Source organism: Dermacentor silvarum, chromosome 4 (assembly GCF_013339745.2).
Source record: "Dermacentor silvarum isolate Dsil-2018 chromosome 4, BIME_Dsil_1.4, whole genome shotgun sequence".
In the NCBI taxonomy this organism is placed as follows: Eukaryota; Metazoa; Arthropoda; class Arachnida; order Ixodida; family Ixodidae; genus Dermacentor; species Dermacentor silvarum.
Window position 1 is genome coordinate 150,984,778 of NC_051157.2, and position 16,548 is coordinate 151,001,325.

At 50.1% G+C, this 16,548-nt stretch overlaps 1 protein-coding gene across 1 annotated transcript in view; it reads left to right on the forward strand.

Moving 5' to 3' along the window:
- The first annotated feature begins 1,106 nt into the window (after positions 1-1,106).
- Positions 1,107-16,548, forward strand: part of LOC125945041 (uncharacterized) — a 39,563-nt gene continuing 24,121 nt past the window's right edge. Inside the window, exons 1-2 of the mRNA XM_049666596.1 lie at positions 1,107-1,272; positions 8,360-8,537. Of these exons, the coding sequence (XP_049522553.1) occupies positions 1,148-1,272; positions 8,360-8,537 (303 nt within the window). The 5' untranslated portion in view covers positions 1,107-1,147. The remainder of the gene's footprint in view (positions 1,273-8,359; positions 8,538-16,548) is intronic.

Below are 16,548 nucleotides of genomic sequence, written 5' to 3' on the forward strand. Positions count from 1 at the left end.
CTGCTGGCAGTGGTAAGTGAAGGCGTCGTTTGCGCATTTAGGTGCCAGAATCTGGTAGGGCAGTTCTGCGGCTATGCTGCAGCAATCTGGCTTTGGCTCCTAACGACTGGGTAAGAATAGCCTAGGCGGTGAGGAGATAAGCCAGTCTGCATCAAGCCTAAGCCGTGCTGCGGCCCCGGCCGTAGTGAGCAGACTTGCCCTGGACACGTTGAGGAAGGGGCGTCTTTTATTGCTCTGTATTTCTCACGTGGCTTTGGGCGCGTGGCGACGCGCCAACCAAAACTGACAGTTGCTCTGGTCTGTTCCGCTTGAACTTCCATACGCCTCAGGTGCTTGACGCCACTACTGTCAGGCGCATGAACGCGTAAAGGCCAAACTACACGTACGCGTGCCGGCGCGCGATAGCTCGCGCCCACGCTCCTTGCGTTTGCCGCGCCTCGCGATTTAAGGCGGCTTGAACCTACAAGACGCGCGCCAGAGCACGCACATGGCGCTCCCGCTTGGCTCACATATTCGCTTTGGTAGACATCGTTTCGTCTGGTGCCTTGTGCCAAACATTCATAAACCAAGACAATCTTGTTGCTATGCCGACGCGTATCGTTAGGCCTACGGGAGCCGGAACCACAAAACGATCTGAGAAATTGGACGCGCTATGCGCCCATAACTAACGTTTCAGATGAGTTTAGAGAAAGTGAAAGCTAATTTCATCAACGGCCATCAACGCAAGTGAGAACGTAACCATGACGAGAATTCACGCTGAAGCGGGAGCCATGGGTGCCGCCATGTTGGACAACGCTATCTCTTAGCGTGCGTAAACATTAGATATCTGTGCTCGAGCCGCGCTTCGACGAGTACGATCTGTCCTGCAACATCTGCGCATGCGTGAATTGCCTGGGCGCGAGCTTTAGTGCGCCAGGTACGCGTACGTTTGGTTTGGCCTTAAGGTCGAGTTTAAGCACGCTGGCGCGTGTGCGTAGAAGAGCGGGGTATAAATTGTCAGTTATATTTTACGTTATATGCACGCCCGCAATCACATCTTTCTTTCGCAGAGAGACCGCTACCAGGAGGAGCCCTGCTGTGTACACTAAGGGCACGTTTCAAGAAGTCAACGTACAAGTTTCCCCCTGACGGACTCTGCACCATAATCATGTTCGACTCGGTGTACAGCGGTGAGTACGCATTGGCACCGCCTTACGAGGAAGACTTCCAGTACTTCCTAGAGACGTCCATGCAGGCCCAGAATTCTGAATTTGGTATCGGCATCCATCAGGGGTAAGTGTAGCTGCATTGACGGTACTTACTATTGAAGTGTTTCAGCCTGTTATTTTAAGAGAAAGGTTTAACATGGGAGCTACCATCTCAATTATGTTTTCTCCGCAACGACTTCACCAATTTTTCTTAAGCTTGGCATATTTGAAAGAAGTTAATATTTAGTGAATGTCTGGTGCACATTCTTATTATCTGCCATTAATTTTTCTGAGGAATGTTAAGCATTGCGGAATCTAAAAAAAACTGAGGTGTGATGTTTCAACTCTATAATTCAGCAATAAAAATACCAACATTTTGTAAATTGCGTCTCCTCATATGTAAATACTAATTAATTGCATCTCGTTTTCACGCTGTTCTTCGGGAGTCCTGACTATGTGTTGCCTACCCATAGTGGCGCTGCAACAACAATAAAATTAGTTGGTAGGCTAGTTCTTTTACATATAAATGGCTAGTGACGTCACTCCCCATGTCGCAAGCTGCCGTCGCCGCGGAAGCTTGCGCAACAGTAATCTTTACCGGGAAACCTATGCGGGAAGCGCTACGCGCTTCGTATTGTTAGCAGGAGCGCCTTATCGTCAATTATGTGGTTTGGATGCTTGTTTTGTGCTTGTTCTTCATTCAAACGAATGCTGTGGTGTATGTTGCATGCATGATACCAAAGAATGTGTGCACTTGTCGCTTCAATTGCTGAAGGCCTTTTTTGGAAAAAAATGTTTGCTATTTATTTCTTCCTTCATTCACAATGTTTTTACAGAATGGATAAATCATCGCTCAGCGAATACTGTATCATCGTTAACGCGTTTCAAGCAGGTCGCACAAGAGAATCTATAATATCGTTACGCCCGTGAAAGGCATTTATTGAACAGCCAGCCAGGCAGAGTTAGTCGCGACGGCCTTGATCAGCTGAGTGCCTGTCGAGATTCAGCTAGCCAGCCATACGTCGTGTTTCTCTTCACCTGTCTTGGCTGCCCCACATTCTGTTAAGGCGTAAACCTCGAACGCACGTAAGATGTCCCATTTCCCTCCGCGCAGACGAAGCCCACCGGGTAAGTCAAACAGGCTGTCGAGAGACGAAAGGCTTTAAACGGGCGACATGCGTAATTTCAGTCTTTGCTGACCGTCGGCCATTTGATGTGAGGCGTGCTATACGGATAGGTAAATTCGCTTATACGATCCGTGATAACATAGGGCCCCACATAATGGGCCAGTAGCTTTTCACATAACCCACGTTTTCTTGTTGGTTTCCACAGCCACACGAAGTCACCAGGGTCATATATCACGTGTCGGCGTCGGCAATCGTAGCGCGCCTTCGAGCGGTCTTGTGAAACTAGCGTGCGCAAAGAAGCAAGTAGTCGGGCCTCTTCAGCAAGAGAGACGGTCTCGGATATACAAAGGTTATCGTGGCTTGAAAACGGGAAGATAGTGTCCAATGTATAACGCGGTGGACAAACATAAAGAAGAAAGAAGGGACTGTAGCCCGTAGTTTCGTGCTGTGAGGTATTGAATGCGTACGTAATGAAAGGTAGCACGCTGTCCCAGTTCTTATGATCGGACGCGACATTCATGGACAGCATGTTAGTAAGGGTTCTGTTGGTGCGTTCCGTAAGGCCATTTGTTTGTGGATGATACGAAATGGAATGTCGAAAACTAGAAGAACATAGTCGGAGCATCTCTTCGACCACGTCTGCAGTGAACTGGCGCCCACGATCGCTGAGGATGACTCTAGGAGGTCCATGTCGAAGAATGACGAAACGCAGCAGAAAAATACACATTTCGGTGGCAGTAGCTGATGGTATAGCAGCTGTCTCACAGTAGCGTGTCAAGTGATCGGCACACACAACAATCCATCGATTCCCATCAGATGACCGCGGGAATGGCCCGAGAAGGTCGATGCCGACTTGCTCGAAAGGAGTGCTTGGGGATGGCACTGGATGTAGTCGACCAAGCGGAGCGCTCGTCGGACGCTTGTGACGTTGACACTCGTTGCAGCTGGACACGTACTGGTCGATCGTCTGACGCATTTTAGGCCAGTAAAACCTTTCTTGTGTGCGGTAGAGCGTTCGCGCAGATCCCAAATGACCAGAAGTTGGATCTTCATGCATAGCGTGCTTAACATGGGAACACGGAGACCCTCCGCACCACCAGGAGATATCGTGGGCCTGTAGAAGAAAAGTTCTTTTTGTACAGTACTCCGTCACGAACGCAGAAACGAGTGGATGGTGCTGATTTCCTTGCAGTAGTGAGCAGTGGCTCTAAAGTTCTGTCCTTTTGCTGCTCGATCTTGAAGGTATTATTATCAGGAAATCCTGGCTCCAACGATGCGATACAGCGATCGAAGTTGTCCGCTTCACAGTCCGTCGTCGGAAGCGGCAGGCGCGAGAGGCAGTCAGCGTCGGCGTGCCGTCGGCCGCTTTTATAAGAAACGGTAAAATCATACTCTTGCAAACGAAGTGTCCAACGCGCAATCCGACCTGACGGATCACGGAGATTAACCAGCCAGCAGATAGAATGATGGTCTGCCACCATGGTGAAGGGGCGTCCGTACAGGTATGACCGGAAGCGCTGTATTGCGAAAATAACATCGAGACATTCTTGCTCTGTGAATGTAGTTGCGCTCGGACTTGCTTAGGGAGCGACTCGCATAGGCAACGACGTGTTCTTTACTGTCGATGCGTTGAATAAGGCCTGCGCCGACACCAGTACCGCTAGCGTCCGTATGAACTTCGGTGGGAGCAGCCGGGTCGAAGTGTCTCGGAGAATGGGATGGGACGTCAGAAGCAACTTCAGCTCCCGAAAACTGGCCTCGAATTCAGGGGTCCAATCAGAAGGAACGCCCTTCTGAAGGAGGCATGTCAGCGGATACGCTGACGTTGCCAAATCCACGAATAAACCGGCGGAAATATGAGCAAAGACCCAGTAAACTGCGTAGCTCTTTTACTGAGCGAGGTTGTTTGAAGCCTTCGACAGCAGCAGTCTTTGCGGGATCGGGTCGTATGCCGTCCTTGTCCACTAGATGGGCAAAACCAGTGTTCGGCGTTCTCCAAAATGGCATTTCATTGAGTTGAGCACCAAACCTGCTTTTCCCAAGCAATCTAGCACAATATCGAGACCTGCGTTGTGCTCATTGAACGTGCGCCCGAAAATCACTACATCGTCTAGGTAACACATGCACACTTCCCACTTCAAACCACGCAGGATGTCGTCCATGAAGCGCTCGAAAGTTGCAGGTGCATTACACAGCCCGAATGGCATCACATTAAATTCAAAAAGTCCGTCTGGTGTCACAAATGCCGTTTTCCCCTTGTCTGTCTTGTGCATAGGAATCTGCCAGTACCCCGACCTCAAGTCGACAGACGAAAAGTAAGACGCTGATGAAAGGCACTCTGATAGCATCATCGATACATGAAAGAGGATACACGTCATTTTTAGTGATGGTGTTGAGACGCCGGTAGTCTACACAAAATCGCCATGTCCCATCTTTCTTTTTAACCAGAATCACTGGCGCTGCCCACGGACTACATGATTCTTGGATTACATTCCTATTTAGCATTTCGCGGACTTGGTCGTTGATCCCCTTGCGTTCCGATGGTGAAACTCTGTACGGCTACTGTCGCAAAGGCTGGGCAGATCCCGTATCTATGCGATGGTGTATACGAGGAGGAAATGACGGTGGCCCCTCGTGCTGCGAAAATTCAAACAGTCCGGCAAGTTTTAGCAGAATATACGCCACTCGATTACGCTGTTTAGTGCTGAGCGACTTGTTCACAATAGCTAGAATGGAGGAGTCCACAGCAGGGCATGCGTTAACGAAATGGCGTTCAACCGCAGAATCAGGGGCCTCGGTAAGAATGGTGAGTGACAGCAATTGATCTTCATGGTAGGCAGGCAAGTTTCAGGCCCTGTGGTAGTATAGCAGGTTCACTGGAATAGTTTACAGTCCATGAGCTAGTGCATCCGTGAAGAACTGACAGCGTGCATAGCGGTATCAGCACATTCCTTTTGACGCAGCTCAGCCAAAGGGGTTCGACGGTAGCGTCAAACGTTCTGTCGGTGGCAGGGAAACAGGAGACTGAAACACAGGTTGCAGATAACGGGGGCACAACTGTATCCCTGGATACACAAAGCACACTTTCGTGATACGGCGGGATCTCCATAAACGCAGCTGAAAAGCTTGTACCTACACTAATTTCTCCCGTCCCGCAGTCGACAGTGGCACCACACAGTTTCAAAAAATCAATGCCCAGGATTACGTTATGCGTAGAATGAGGTAGAACAGTGAACTCTGCATTAAATATTTGACCACATTGCACACCCCGACGGGATGCAACAAGTCCCCACTCACTCCGCGAAACGTATCGGTAGCGGTCCCAGCGAAACATCACTTTTCGTCCTAGGTGGCTTTTAAACGCAAGACTCATCACAGAAACGGTTGCTCCCGTGTCCACTAAGGCCATTGTTTAAACTCCGTCAATCAGTACAGACAGCTTATTCTTAAACATTCAAATATGTGGAGGTATCTTTGGTGACATCGAAGATTGTCCAGCGACCTCACCTCCAACGGCCGCGCTGACTAGTTTTCCAGAGGCGGCGACGGCAGCTGACGCCGCCGAGACAGCGACCGGCTTACGCGTGGAGCGGCTGGTGGTGTCAAGATGCGGTCGGATGCTGGAGAAGCATCTCTCACCAGCACCTCCGGGCGCTGGTGAGGGATGCTTCCTGGATATGTGTGCGAGGGTGAGTACGTTTTAAGTGGAATGCGGTACCACCTAGACATCATCGGTTGGTCGAACCTCGGTGGTTGGCGTGATTGCAGTACCTGGCAATGTGACCTAAGTCGCCGCAGCTATAGCACACAGGTAAACGACGATCGATGATCTGCGCCTGGAAGCGCTCAACCGTGGGGGTCGTGTAGCAGAGTGAAGTGGCTGAGCCTGCAGCACAGGAGGAACGGTCGGCCTGTGCGCAAACCTGCCGGGTCAAGGGTGTTCTTCATGTCGCTGATCGGGCCTAAATACACCCTGACGTGGCTCTGGAGCTTCTCTGTGGTGGATGTCCGTGACACAGACCGACGGCTGCCACGAAGCGCACGATGCTGCAGGTGCCATGTGTTGCGGGGAGTAGGCAACAGGTTGTTGCATGACGTTGCACGCAAGCTCCTCGTGTCACAGCAGTTCTTCACGCACGATCTGCCGTATAGTAGAGGAAAGATCGGCGGACGGGCTCTCATCGACGCTTGCAACGGTTGTCACATTTGACAGTCTTCCAAATTTTGGCGCAATGCGACGTGTCTTCAACGTCTAAAATGTACGGCAGTGACGTACGAAATCTGAAACGGAATCAACGTGTTCCCTGCCTATAAGGAAATTATAGACATCTTCTGCAATTCCTTTGAGGAGATGTCCGACTCGGTCTTCCTCAGACATCTGGGAATTCACTATTTTGCACAGCTTCATTACCTCTTCTATGTATGTAATGCAAGTTTCTCTGGGAGCTTCAGCTCTTTGAGCTAGTGTTCGCTCCGCGAGCTTCTGTTTGGCGTAGGAGTCGCCAAAACACTTCTTAATTTCTTCAACGAAGCACTCCCACGTTGTTAGGGAGTCTTCGTGGTGTTCGTAGCACATCAGTGCTGTCTCACTCAGAAACAGTACGACGTATTCAAGCTGAGTGACAGAGTCCCAATGGTTGGATCGACTCACTCTTGCATAGTGCGTCAGCCATTCGTCGACATCTTCGCCCGCTTTTCCCGCGAACGAGCCTGGTTCCATGTAGTGCTGCAAAGGTCCAACCGGCGTCGACCTTGGAGCAGAGACAACTAGAGCGGGCGTTTGTCCACTTCCGTCCTGAGCCATGGGGACAGTCGCTGGCAAGAGACCAGCAAGACGGCTGCTCTGGCGAAGTTCTAGGTGTTGCGACTCCGTGGTACGTTGTGTCGTACCCAGCACGGTCCACCACTTTGTTATGTGCGCGAAAGGTGTTTATTGAACAGCCAGCCAGGCAGAGTTAGTCGCGACGGCCTGGATAAGCTGAGTGCCTGTCGATATTCAGCTAGCCAGCGGCACGTCGTCTTTCTCTTCACCCGTCTCGGCTGCCCCACATTCTGTTAAGGCGTAAACCTCGAATGCACGTAAGAGTGTCACAATAGTTATGACGGCTCGTTTCCCACCGTTGCGTACGTGTAAAGGCGCCCACATGCTCGGCCTAGTTTTTACGATTGCGGGTTATGGATTTTGCCATTTGGAAAGTACACACAGTCCTCAATCTGACAATATAACGCTCCGGAACTGTTCAGACAGTACACTAGCCTCACATGCCTAATAAAATAAAAGCGCAGAGTCTGCGCGGTCATTAGACTAGAATTCTGAAACATATTATTGTTTTTTTTGTGAATCAACACTGCATTAATTGATATAGAATGTGCGTACGTTCCAAAAACTTTAACTCACATTTTCTCGCATGCGCCCTCGTCAGCAGTTATGTTCACTGCTGTATCGCCATGCCATAAGATATGCGCCGACGTGTTCGGCATTTGGTTACTCGGCGCAAGGCGTGCCCCTTCTCTTTTTCCTTCGCCAGACGTGTTGGCCTGGCTGTGCAATCGAGCCTCAAATGAAGGTTGCTGTCTTTTAGCTCACTGGATTTCGGCCTGTTACTACATCGCGATATAACGGCATGATACAACTCCCATAAGGTAAAAAAGAAGGTTAGGATAGTTTTCCACTGTTCCCTAAGTTCTTTCAAAAGACCCTTTCTTATCGCGGCTTTAAAATTTCCTGAAATTTTACACCACTGCGAGTAACACAATATAGTCCTTAATGTTGCCTTATCCTAGTAAAGCAGTATACAATGTCTAAGCTTTGTGTTGTTAGCGTAAATGAATAGGTAATACCTATTATAACTTCAAGCAGCTAGTTTTGGGGGTATTTAATGTACTGAATATTGAGTAGAGGCACTGCCAGCGTTTCCCTCGTATTCGTACTGTGACACCAGCTCTTCATAAAGAACAAAGTGGCTTTTGACGTTGCAAGTATCTCAGGCGTGCATTATCTCAGAATATTCTGATGGGCTTTTTTCGCGTGCTTTCTCTTATCAGCACATGCAGCGACGAGAACGCCATGATGGATATAGTAAGCAACGCTTCGACAAAGGTGTATTTAGACGAGTTGTGGAACCGCTACCATATCTACCACTATGGCCAAGTCAGTGGAAGCATTGTATATAAAGATTTGCTTGCTTCAGTTGCTGTGAAGTTCGCAACAACAGGGTTAAAGGTGAGTTTCAAAATCTGCCACAAATCTCCTGTTTTTGGCTTCGCACCAAGCTTTTGCAGCCTCCTTCAGTGGCGTTGGTCGATTGAACGCTAAATCGTAACGGTAACACCCACTTTCGCTACATAGCTTCTGCAAGATGCAACGTTTCTTCCACAAAAGGAAACAAAAGAAAAACAAAAAGAACAACAACCTGTATGCAGGCATCAACGGGCAAAAACAATATGCCAGAATGTGTGCGGCTAAACATTGCCTGTTCTAAAGTGGAGATGGTAAAGCTTATTATGAAGCCCCCGTTTGCTGGGTTGATCACAGCAAACTGACCATGGATGCTGCGAAAAAAAAACGAAAATTTGAAGAAATTGTTTTTTTTTTGGGGGGGGGGGTTCAGATCAAACGCATTGTGCCATTATACCATTCTTCTACATTTCACCTGCAGGGAAAATTTTGAACGATAGAAGCACAATTTTTGTGAGAGTGCACTAACAACAATACTAAATCACACACACACAGAGACACACGCACACAGACAAACACATTGTGGAGACCAAACAAACAACCTTCGCCTTACGTGGTTGCCACCGGGTTCCGTTCCCACCGGCGACATGTCATCTTTTCAGGCACTTTCATTCCAACTTCTCTTCATTATCTTTTTGGACATATAAACTCCACCCACAGCTTATTACCCGAATGCGTTCTTTGGTTCCATTACCGACTGGATTGATTTGGTCGGGATTAACAAAACTTTTGCGTCTCTGTTTCCTTTCTCCTCTGTCATATATATATATATATATATATATATATATATATTGTAAAGGAAAGAACAGGAGACAGAGACATAGCACCCGTTCACTGGGCCGGCTGTTCTATGAACTTCCTCGTCTTTTTACCCTTTTTCCCGTGTTACCGAGCTTGTGCTTCCACTATATTACACTCGGCCACACTGCATTTTTGAAACTCAGTGCACAACCACATCAGATTTGTCGGTGGACCCTCTTCTTGAGAAGAGCCACGTGGACGGCAAAATTGTTCTTTCTTCTCCTGTCCAAGGTTCCCTGTTGATCCAGAGTGCGAACACGCCAAGTGTTCTTCCCCAGGCGTTCTGTGATCACAAAGGGACCCTCACATTTCGCGCAAAGCTTCTTGCCCGGCGGTCGACTACCTCGTTGGACCCACACCTCATCTCCTATCTGGTACTGCGGCGCGGGACGATGGCGACGGTCGTAATGACGCTTTTGAACGTCTTGGGCTCTCGCTGCACTCTTGCGAGCTTCGTCTCGAATATTGCGGCATAATGTCTGTCGTGCGACGAGGCGTCCAAACCTGATCGGGGTATCCAAATTGAGCTCGTAAAGTCGGGCTAGCTGGCCATAGACTTTTTCGTATGGCGATATCCCAGCTGAGTTTTGTAGTGAAGTGCTCATCGAGTAAGGAGCAGCCTGAAGACGTTCGTCCCAATCTGCTTCTCCCGGCTTGCTATTTCGGCAGTACGGAGCCAAACGTGTTTGAATTGTCTGATTAGCTCTCTCCGTCAGGCCGTTTGTTTGCGGATGGTACGCTGAGGCAAAGTGGTGCTCAACTCTTGCATGGCGTAGGTAGGCACGGAGTTCGGAGCTGCGGAAGGTGGGTGCCCGATCGGATATTAGTTTGTTTGGAAGACCATGCCTCAGTTCAAATCGGTCTCTCAAAAATCTTGTCACGTAGCTGGGTGCCAGAGAAGGCATGGCGGCCACCTCCACAAATTTGGATAGATGGTCAACAGCAATGAGGATGTAGCGATTGCCAGCCGCTGTCGTTGGTAGGGGGCCAACATGGTCGATGCCAACTGTGTGAAATATGGTAGCAGGAGGTGGAATGGGTGTGAGTAGCCCAGGCTGGCACCCTGGAAGCCGCTTGTGTCGTTGGCATATTTCACCGATAACGACGTAATCACGAACACTCTTACTCATTTTGGGCCACCAGAAGCGCTCCTGTACTTTTTTTAGTGTCGCTCGCTGACCTATGTGTCCGCCTTCAGGTGTATCGTGGATCGCGTGAAGAATACCAGGCCGCAACGAAGCAGGGATGACTAGAAGGTGTTCTTCAACTTGCCACTTATTCTTCCATAGGCGACGATAGACAGTTGCGTCACGCACGACAAATTTGTTGCTGTTCTGTGCGTCCGCAAGTGAAGCTATGATAGCCGCCACGTCAGTGTCTTGGCGTTGGGCCTCGGTGACGTCTTGTTGTGAAAATAATATCCCCGCTTCCGCTTCCTTCATTGTAGACGAGTCGTCCCCACTAGGATTTCCCGACATGCGTCAGTCACTTGGTTTAGAGTACCGGCGCGATGTCGGACGCTGTAGTCATACTCCTGTAGTCGTATTATCCAGCGTGCGAATTTATGCTTCAGGTGTTGCTTTGAGAACATCCATGAAATTGCAGCATTATCTGTTACCACCGTGAAATGCCGACCAAGCAGATAGTGTATAAATTTGTCGTCAACGCTGCACACAACAGCTAGGCATTCCAACTCGTAGGAGTGGTAGTGACTTTCTGCATCTGAATGTTTTCGGCTGGCATAGGCGACAACATGTTCAGCACCATCTGGGTCGCGCTGCACATGTACTGCTCCGAGTCCAACCTGGCTAGCGTCTGTGTGCACCTCTGTGGTCCAGTCTTCATTGAAGTGGCTCAGTACAGGGCACTCGGTCAGCTGATGTTTGAGCTGATTGGAACGCCCATTCCTGTGATTGGCCCCATTTAAACTGCGTATCTTTCTTGAGCAGGTCAGTAAGGGGAGCAGCTGTCGAAGCGAAGTTGGCAACAAACTTTCGCAGATAAGACGCTAATGCCCAAAAACGACTGCAGCTGCTTAATGCACGTCGGAGTGGGGAAGTTCGTAATGGCTGATATCCTTTCAGGGAGAGGCTGTACGCCTTTCTCAGAGATGGAGTACCCCAGATACAAGATGGCCGTTATCCCGGCCGCGGCGGCCGCATTTCGATGGAGGCGAAATGTAAAAACGCCCGTGTGCTTGCGTTGTAGTGCACGTTAAAGAACCCCAGGTGGTCAAAATTACTCCGGAGCCCTCCACTACGGCGTGCCTCATAATCAGAACTGGTTTTGGCACGTAAAACCGCAGAAAGAAGAACGAGATGGCCGTAAGTCCAAATTGGCATTTCTCACGGTTTAGTCGAAATCCAGCGTTGTAGAGCCTCTCAAGAACTTCGCCTAGGTTCCGAAGAGGTTATTCTTCTGTTGTGCCCACAACTAAGATATAATCGAGGTACACAACACAGCCGTGATTCTTAAGCGGACTCAGCACGGTGTTCATAGCGCGCTGGAACGTGATGGGAGCTGTCTGTAAGCCGAAGGGCATACGGTTGAACTCGTAAAGGCCTGATGGTGTACGGAACGCGGTTTTAAATTTGTCTTCTTCTGCGAGATTGATTTGCCAATACCCAGCCTTGCATTCCGTACTGTATCGATGGCATCGTCAATGCGGGGCAGTGGGTAGGAGTCCGGTATAGTATGCTTGTAGAGCTCTCTATAATCAACACAGAACCGCAAAGTGCCGTTTTTCTTGCGAACAAGGACAACAGGTGCGGCCCAAGGACTGCACGACGGTCTAATCACGCCAGCAGCCAGCATCTCACTTACTTGTTCGGCAATGACAGACCGTTCGCGTTCAGCATACCATCGCATTGGTACGCATATAGGTGGGTGACTGTCTGTTGGAATGCGGTGCTCAAGCAAGTCAGTACCCGGAAGTTGTGCATTGTTGTCGGCAAACAGGGCGCGATGTTGCTCGAGAACCCTAGAAAGGGTCTTCCTGCCGGAAGGCTCACATCTCTGTGACTCAGTCGGAGGCGCGCAGGAGGTTGTGGATCGCAGCATAACTTTACCGCCCTCAATGTTCAGTTGCACGTCGTTAGAAAGGACGTAGTCCGCGCCAAGAATGATGTCGGCAGGCAAATCGTCGAAGACGGGCACGTCGCGTAGATGCATTGTACCAGCGGTTGTGTGTAGCTGCAGGTCAATGGTGCCTGCTGGCTGTACGTTTCCCCTAGGCATCGCAAGGGTGCCTGAGTCCAGGGATGGAGATTGGCAGGCGTGTGCCGCTGAAGCAGCGCTGAACGCTCAGCGTCTGTGTCTACAAGCGCCGTCAGCACTCCGATACTGTCGACGTAAATTGATACCAACGGCCACCAACGTTCTTTCCTTTACAATATATATATATATATATATATATATATATATATATACTCTTTAGTCACTGCATGAGGAACGACGGCCCCAATTCACAGATACCTCTTACGCTAGAATAGTGCGAAAAATAAAAATTCAGGCAATATTGATGCTGGATGTATCAGCAAACACAGCCGGCCAATTGCGAAAAGCACCCACAAAAGACGTTTCTGCATTCGGCCTGCGTAGTGACAGCGGTTGCGCACGTCATTGGTACTGACACAGTGATGTGGGGCTTCCGCACCGCGGACGGCAGCGCGCAAAGGTCGGCGCCATGAAAGACGATGAAGCGCGTAAACTGCACTCTCCTCTTCGGGACCCGCCATTAATGAGACGCATCTATTTTGTAAGCCTCCGTCTTCAACCTACTTTACATTTTAATGCGATAACGTTAAGGGCCCCGTGTCGTAGAAAATGCGGCGTCGGCGTGCGATGTCGACGTCCTTGGCGGAGAAAATTACCCCGAACCACCCCAACCGTGCACGCCCTCCACAAGCTGCAAGGTTTTGGTAAACAAAATTTCTCACAGTGGAATCTCTTAGAAAAACAGTAAAGTATGACTTAACCACAACCTACAGACATGGTGGCGTCGGATTGTAATTTTAATGCACGAGAAAACATAATTCTGTTATGAAAAGCTGCAACACAAACCCCTTTTCCAGCATTTCTACCAGACCTACAGCTGCGCGCTCGGGTGTTTACTTGCGAAAATGATATCCAGATGGCGCTCGCATCCTCGTCAGGTCAAATAGGGACTTCGCCTGCCTAATGCGTTTTGGACACGTGCGCGCGTCGGTGCAATAGGAAACAATTCATAAAATAATAAAAAAGGGGCTAGGGCCTTCACATTTTCATATAAAACGACTTTTATTGGCCTTGAAAAAAAACGTCTTCACAGCAATGCATTTCTGTTTAAAAGTGTAGCCGACTTTAAGGGGATCGCTGTAAGCTTGGTTCTTGTAAGCTGGCTTTCCCACGTTCAGGGTTGCAGTGGGAAAGCCAGTTTACAACGGGGCCTGTCAACGGGCTTGAACGGGGCCCTATCACGCTATCGCGTTTCACTCTTAAAGGCGAAGCTTAAGCGTCCTCCAATTTTTATTTCTGGTGGAGGTGCTGGGTACATGCTACCGCTCCCAGATAAAACCCAGTTTACAAGTCCAGCACGATGTCCGGTATAGCTGACCCCTGTTCACGTACGGACCAGCCGTCGACTTCAAGGACTACCACCTGAGCACTAGTCTCTACCCCACCGTGTCAGAAGAATGAGTACATCAGTTACTTCGTCCTCAGCGGCACCAACCGAGGTCGTGCTTAACCAGCCGCGAATTCCCAAATCCTTCCATGGGGACACCTTCGAGGATGTTGAAGACTCGCTCGATCACTTTAGTGTGCTGCTGAATTCAACGGCTGGACTCTGGAGCGGAAGCTACGAAACGCCTACTTTGCTCCCGAGGACTATGCGCGGACATGGTATGAGAACCGTGAGGCGGCCCTATCGACATGGGATGAATTACGACGGCAGCTAATCAGCGTATATGCAAGCCTTGATCGCTGGGACCGAGCTTAATCTGCAATTCAGGCGAGAGTGCAGCGGCTGAAAGAAAGCATCGCAATGTTTGTCGAAGATATGTGCCGACTTTTCCGACGTGCGGATCCGTCCACGCCGGAAGAAAAGAATCTAAGGAACTTTATGCGCGGTGTCAAGCAAGAGTTATTCGGTGGCCTGATACGCAACCAACCAAAGACCGTTGCACAGTTTCTCGCGGAAGCCATATTAATGGCAAAGGCACTGCAGCAGCGACCATGGCAATACAACCGCGACGTGTGGACCCTATCGCGTGACCCTCTTGCTGTGCCCTTTGACAATACCGACGCCTTGCGGGAGCCTAGTAGGATTGTTGTTCGAGAAGAGCCCCAAAAGCTCTAGGTGGCTCCAGCATCTGTACCGAGACTCGCTCTGGCAGAGTTCCTCCGGGAGGAAATCAGGCAGGCAGTCCAAGTCCCAGAGCGAAGGGGGACACCACAGCACGAGGTACGGCAGCCACAGCCTCGCGTGTCGTATGCGGAAGGTGCGCGAAGTTCGTCGTTCCCGATTTTTCATGGTGTACGCGCCATTGAACAAGCAACTGGTGACTTCAGGCCTCGCGCACGCCATTCATGGCTGTAGCACGCCCACCCCGCAAGAGCGACGTGTGCAGACCGGAGGCCCTTGTGTTTTCATAGCGGTGAAGTATATCACCTCTACAGGGCATGTTCTTACCGCCCAGCTGGGCTCCGTGGATTTTCACTTAATGCCCCGTGCCCGTGCAAGGGCGAAGGCCCCTTGGAGATTGAAACCTACCTCGCGGATGCCAGGACCTCGCTTACGCCAAGATTTTGTGATCCCCGGTCACATTCACCCGCCCCAATCTGGTCTCCCAGCTCCCTCTTCATGCCGAGCGCAACAAGGCGTCGCTCACCCAGCCCTGTCACCCGGGAAAACAATCCAGCGACCTGCCGAGGTGAGGTCGCCGACGTTGCGAACGCTTAAGATCCTCCACTACGACAACCATGATGTGACGAAGCTGAGACGCAGGGAAAGCAGTTTAGTTCGGAGTCAGTATCTTGCGACGTACCAGTTACCATTTGCCACGTAGTCACAGCGTTAATCGACACGGGTGCGGATATGTCTGTTATGAGCCAGAATTTCGCGCGTATACTGAACAAAGTTTTGACGCAATGGGCCGGAACTCAGATTCATACTGCAGGACGGCACCTTACAACTCCAGTGGGCCGGTGCACGACACGAGTCAACATTCGGGGCTTCACGTACATCGGTGACTTCGTCATTTTTCCTGAATGTTCAAAGGACCTTATACTCGGCATGGATTTCCTTCAGGCGAACGGTGCCATCATATACCTGCAAGAGTCTAGAGTCAGCTTCGCTACTACGCAAGCCACACAGAAGAGTAATAACAATGACCGTGACATCGTGCTTTGCGTAGCGGATGATCACGTCACGTTACCACCCAAGAGCAGCGTGCTTACCCTTGTCTGATGCGACATGGAGGACGACGTCGAAGGAATTGCTGAGGCAAACATTCCCCTGCTTCTTGAACGCAACATTTGCATAGCCAGAGGGATTCTTCAGGTGCGAAACAAATGTTCAGTCGTTTTGCTAACAAACTTTAGCAACGAGTATCGGCATGTGCCACGAGGAACGATAATCGCCTTTCTTGGGGAAATCATTGACGCTACTGACATGGGCACATTGGAAATCGCTGTAATGCAGTGATTTGGGCTTGTTGGTATGACATCGTGAGGCTTAGAGCGCGTGAAAAGACAAGGACGATGTCACCAATCCCTTCGTCCTTGTCTTTTCACGCGCTCTAAGCCTCACGTTGTAAATCGCATCGTTTCAGCAATCTGAGTTATCCGGCCTAAAAGAAATGCTGTTCAGTGAATACCCACTTACCTCACAGATGCACACGAGGAAAGTTTGGGGACAGGCTTGGTTCTATATGAGTTTGAACATGTGCTTGTTTTAACAGCGGAGCTGTTTAAGCCGGTGGTTGGCCCGTATAGCGTGGACCAGTAACTGCGCCTGGCAATAACGTCACCGCGCGTTTCCTAGCAATCATTTGGCATAGCTGCGCCTCGCATCACCGCCGCTCCGTACCACCGCGCCGAGCTGCTACGACCGCGCACCTGCTCCGTCTAGCCATGACGTCACTTCACGTCGCCTATCAACCACATGTGCCTTGGTCCGCCTAGACATGTCAACGCTTCGCGAGGCCACGTAGTC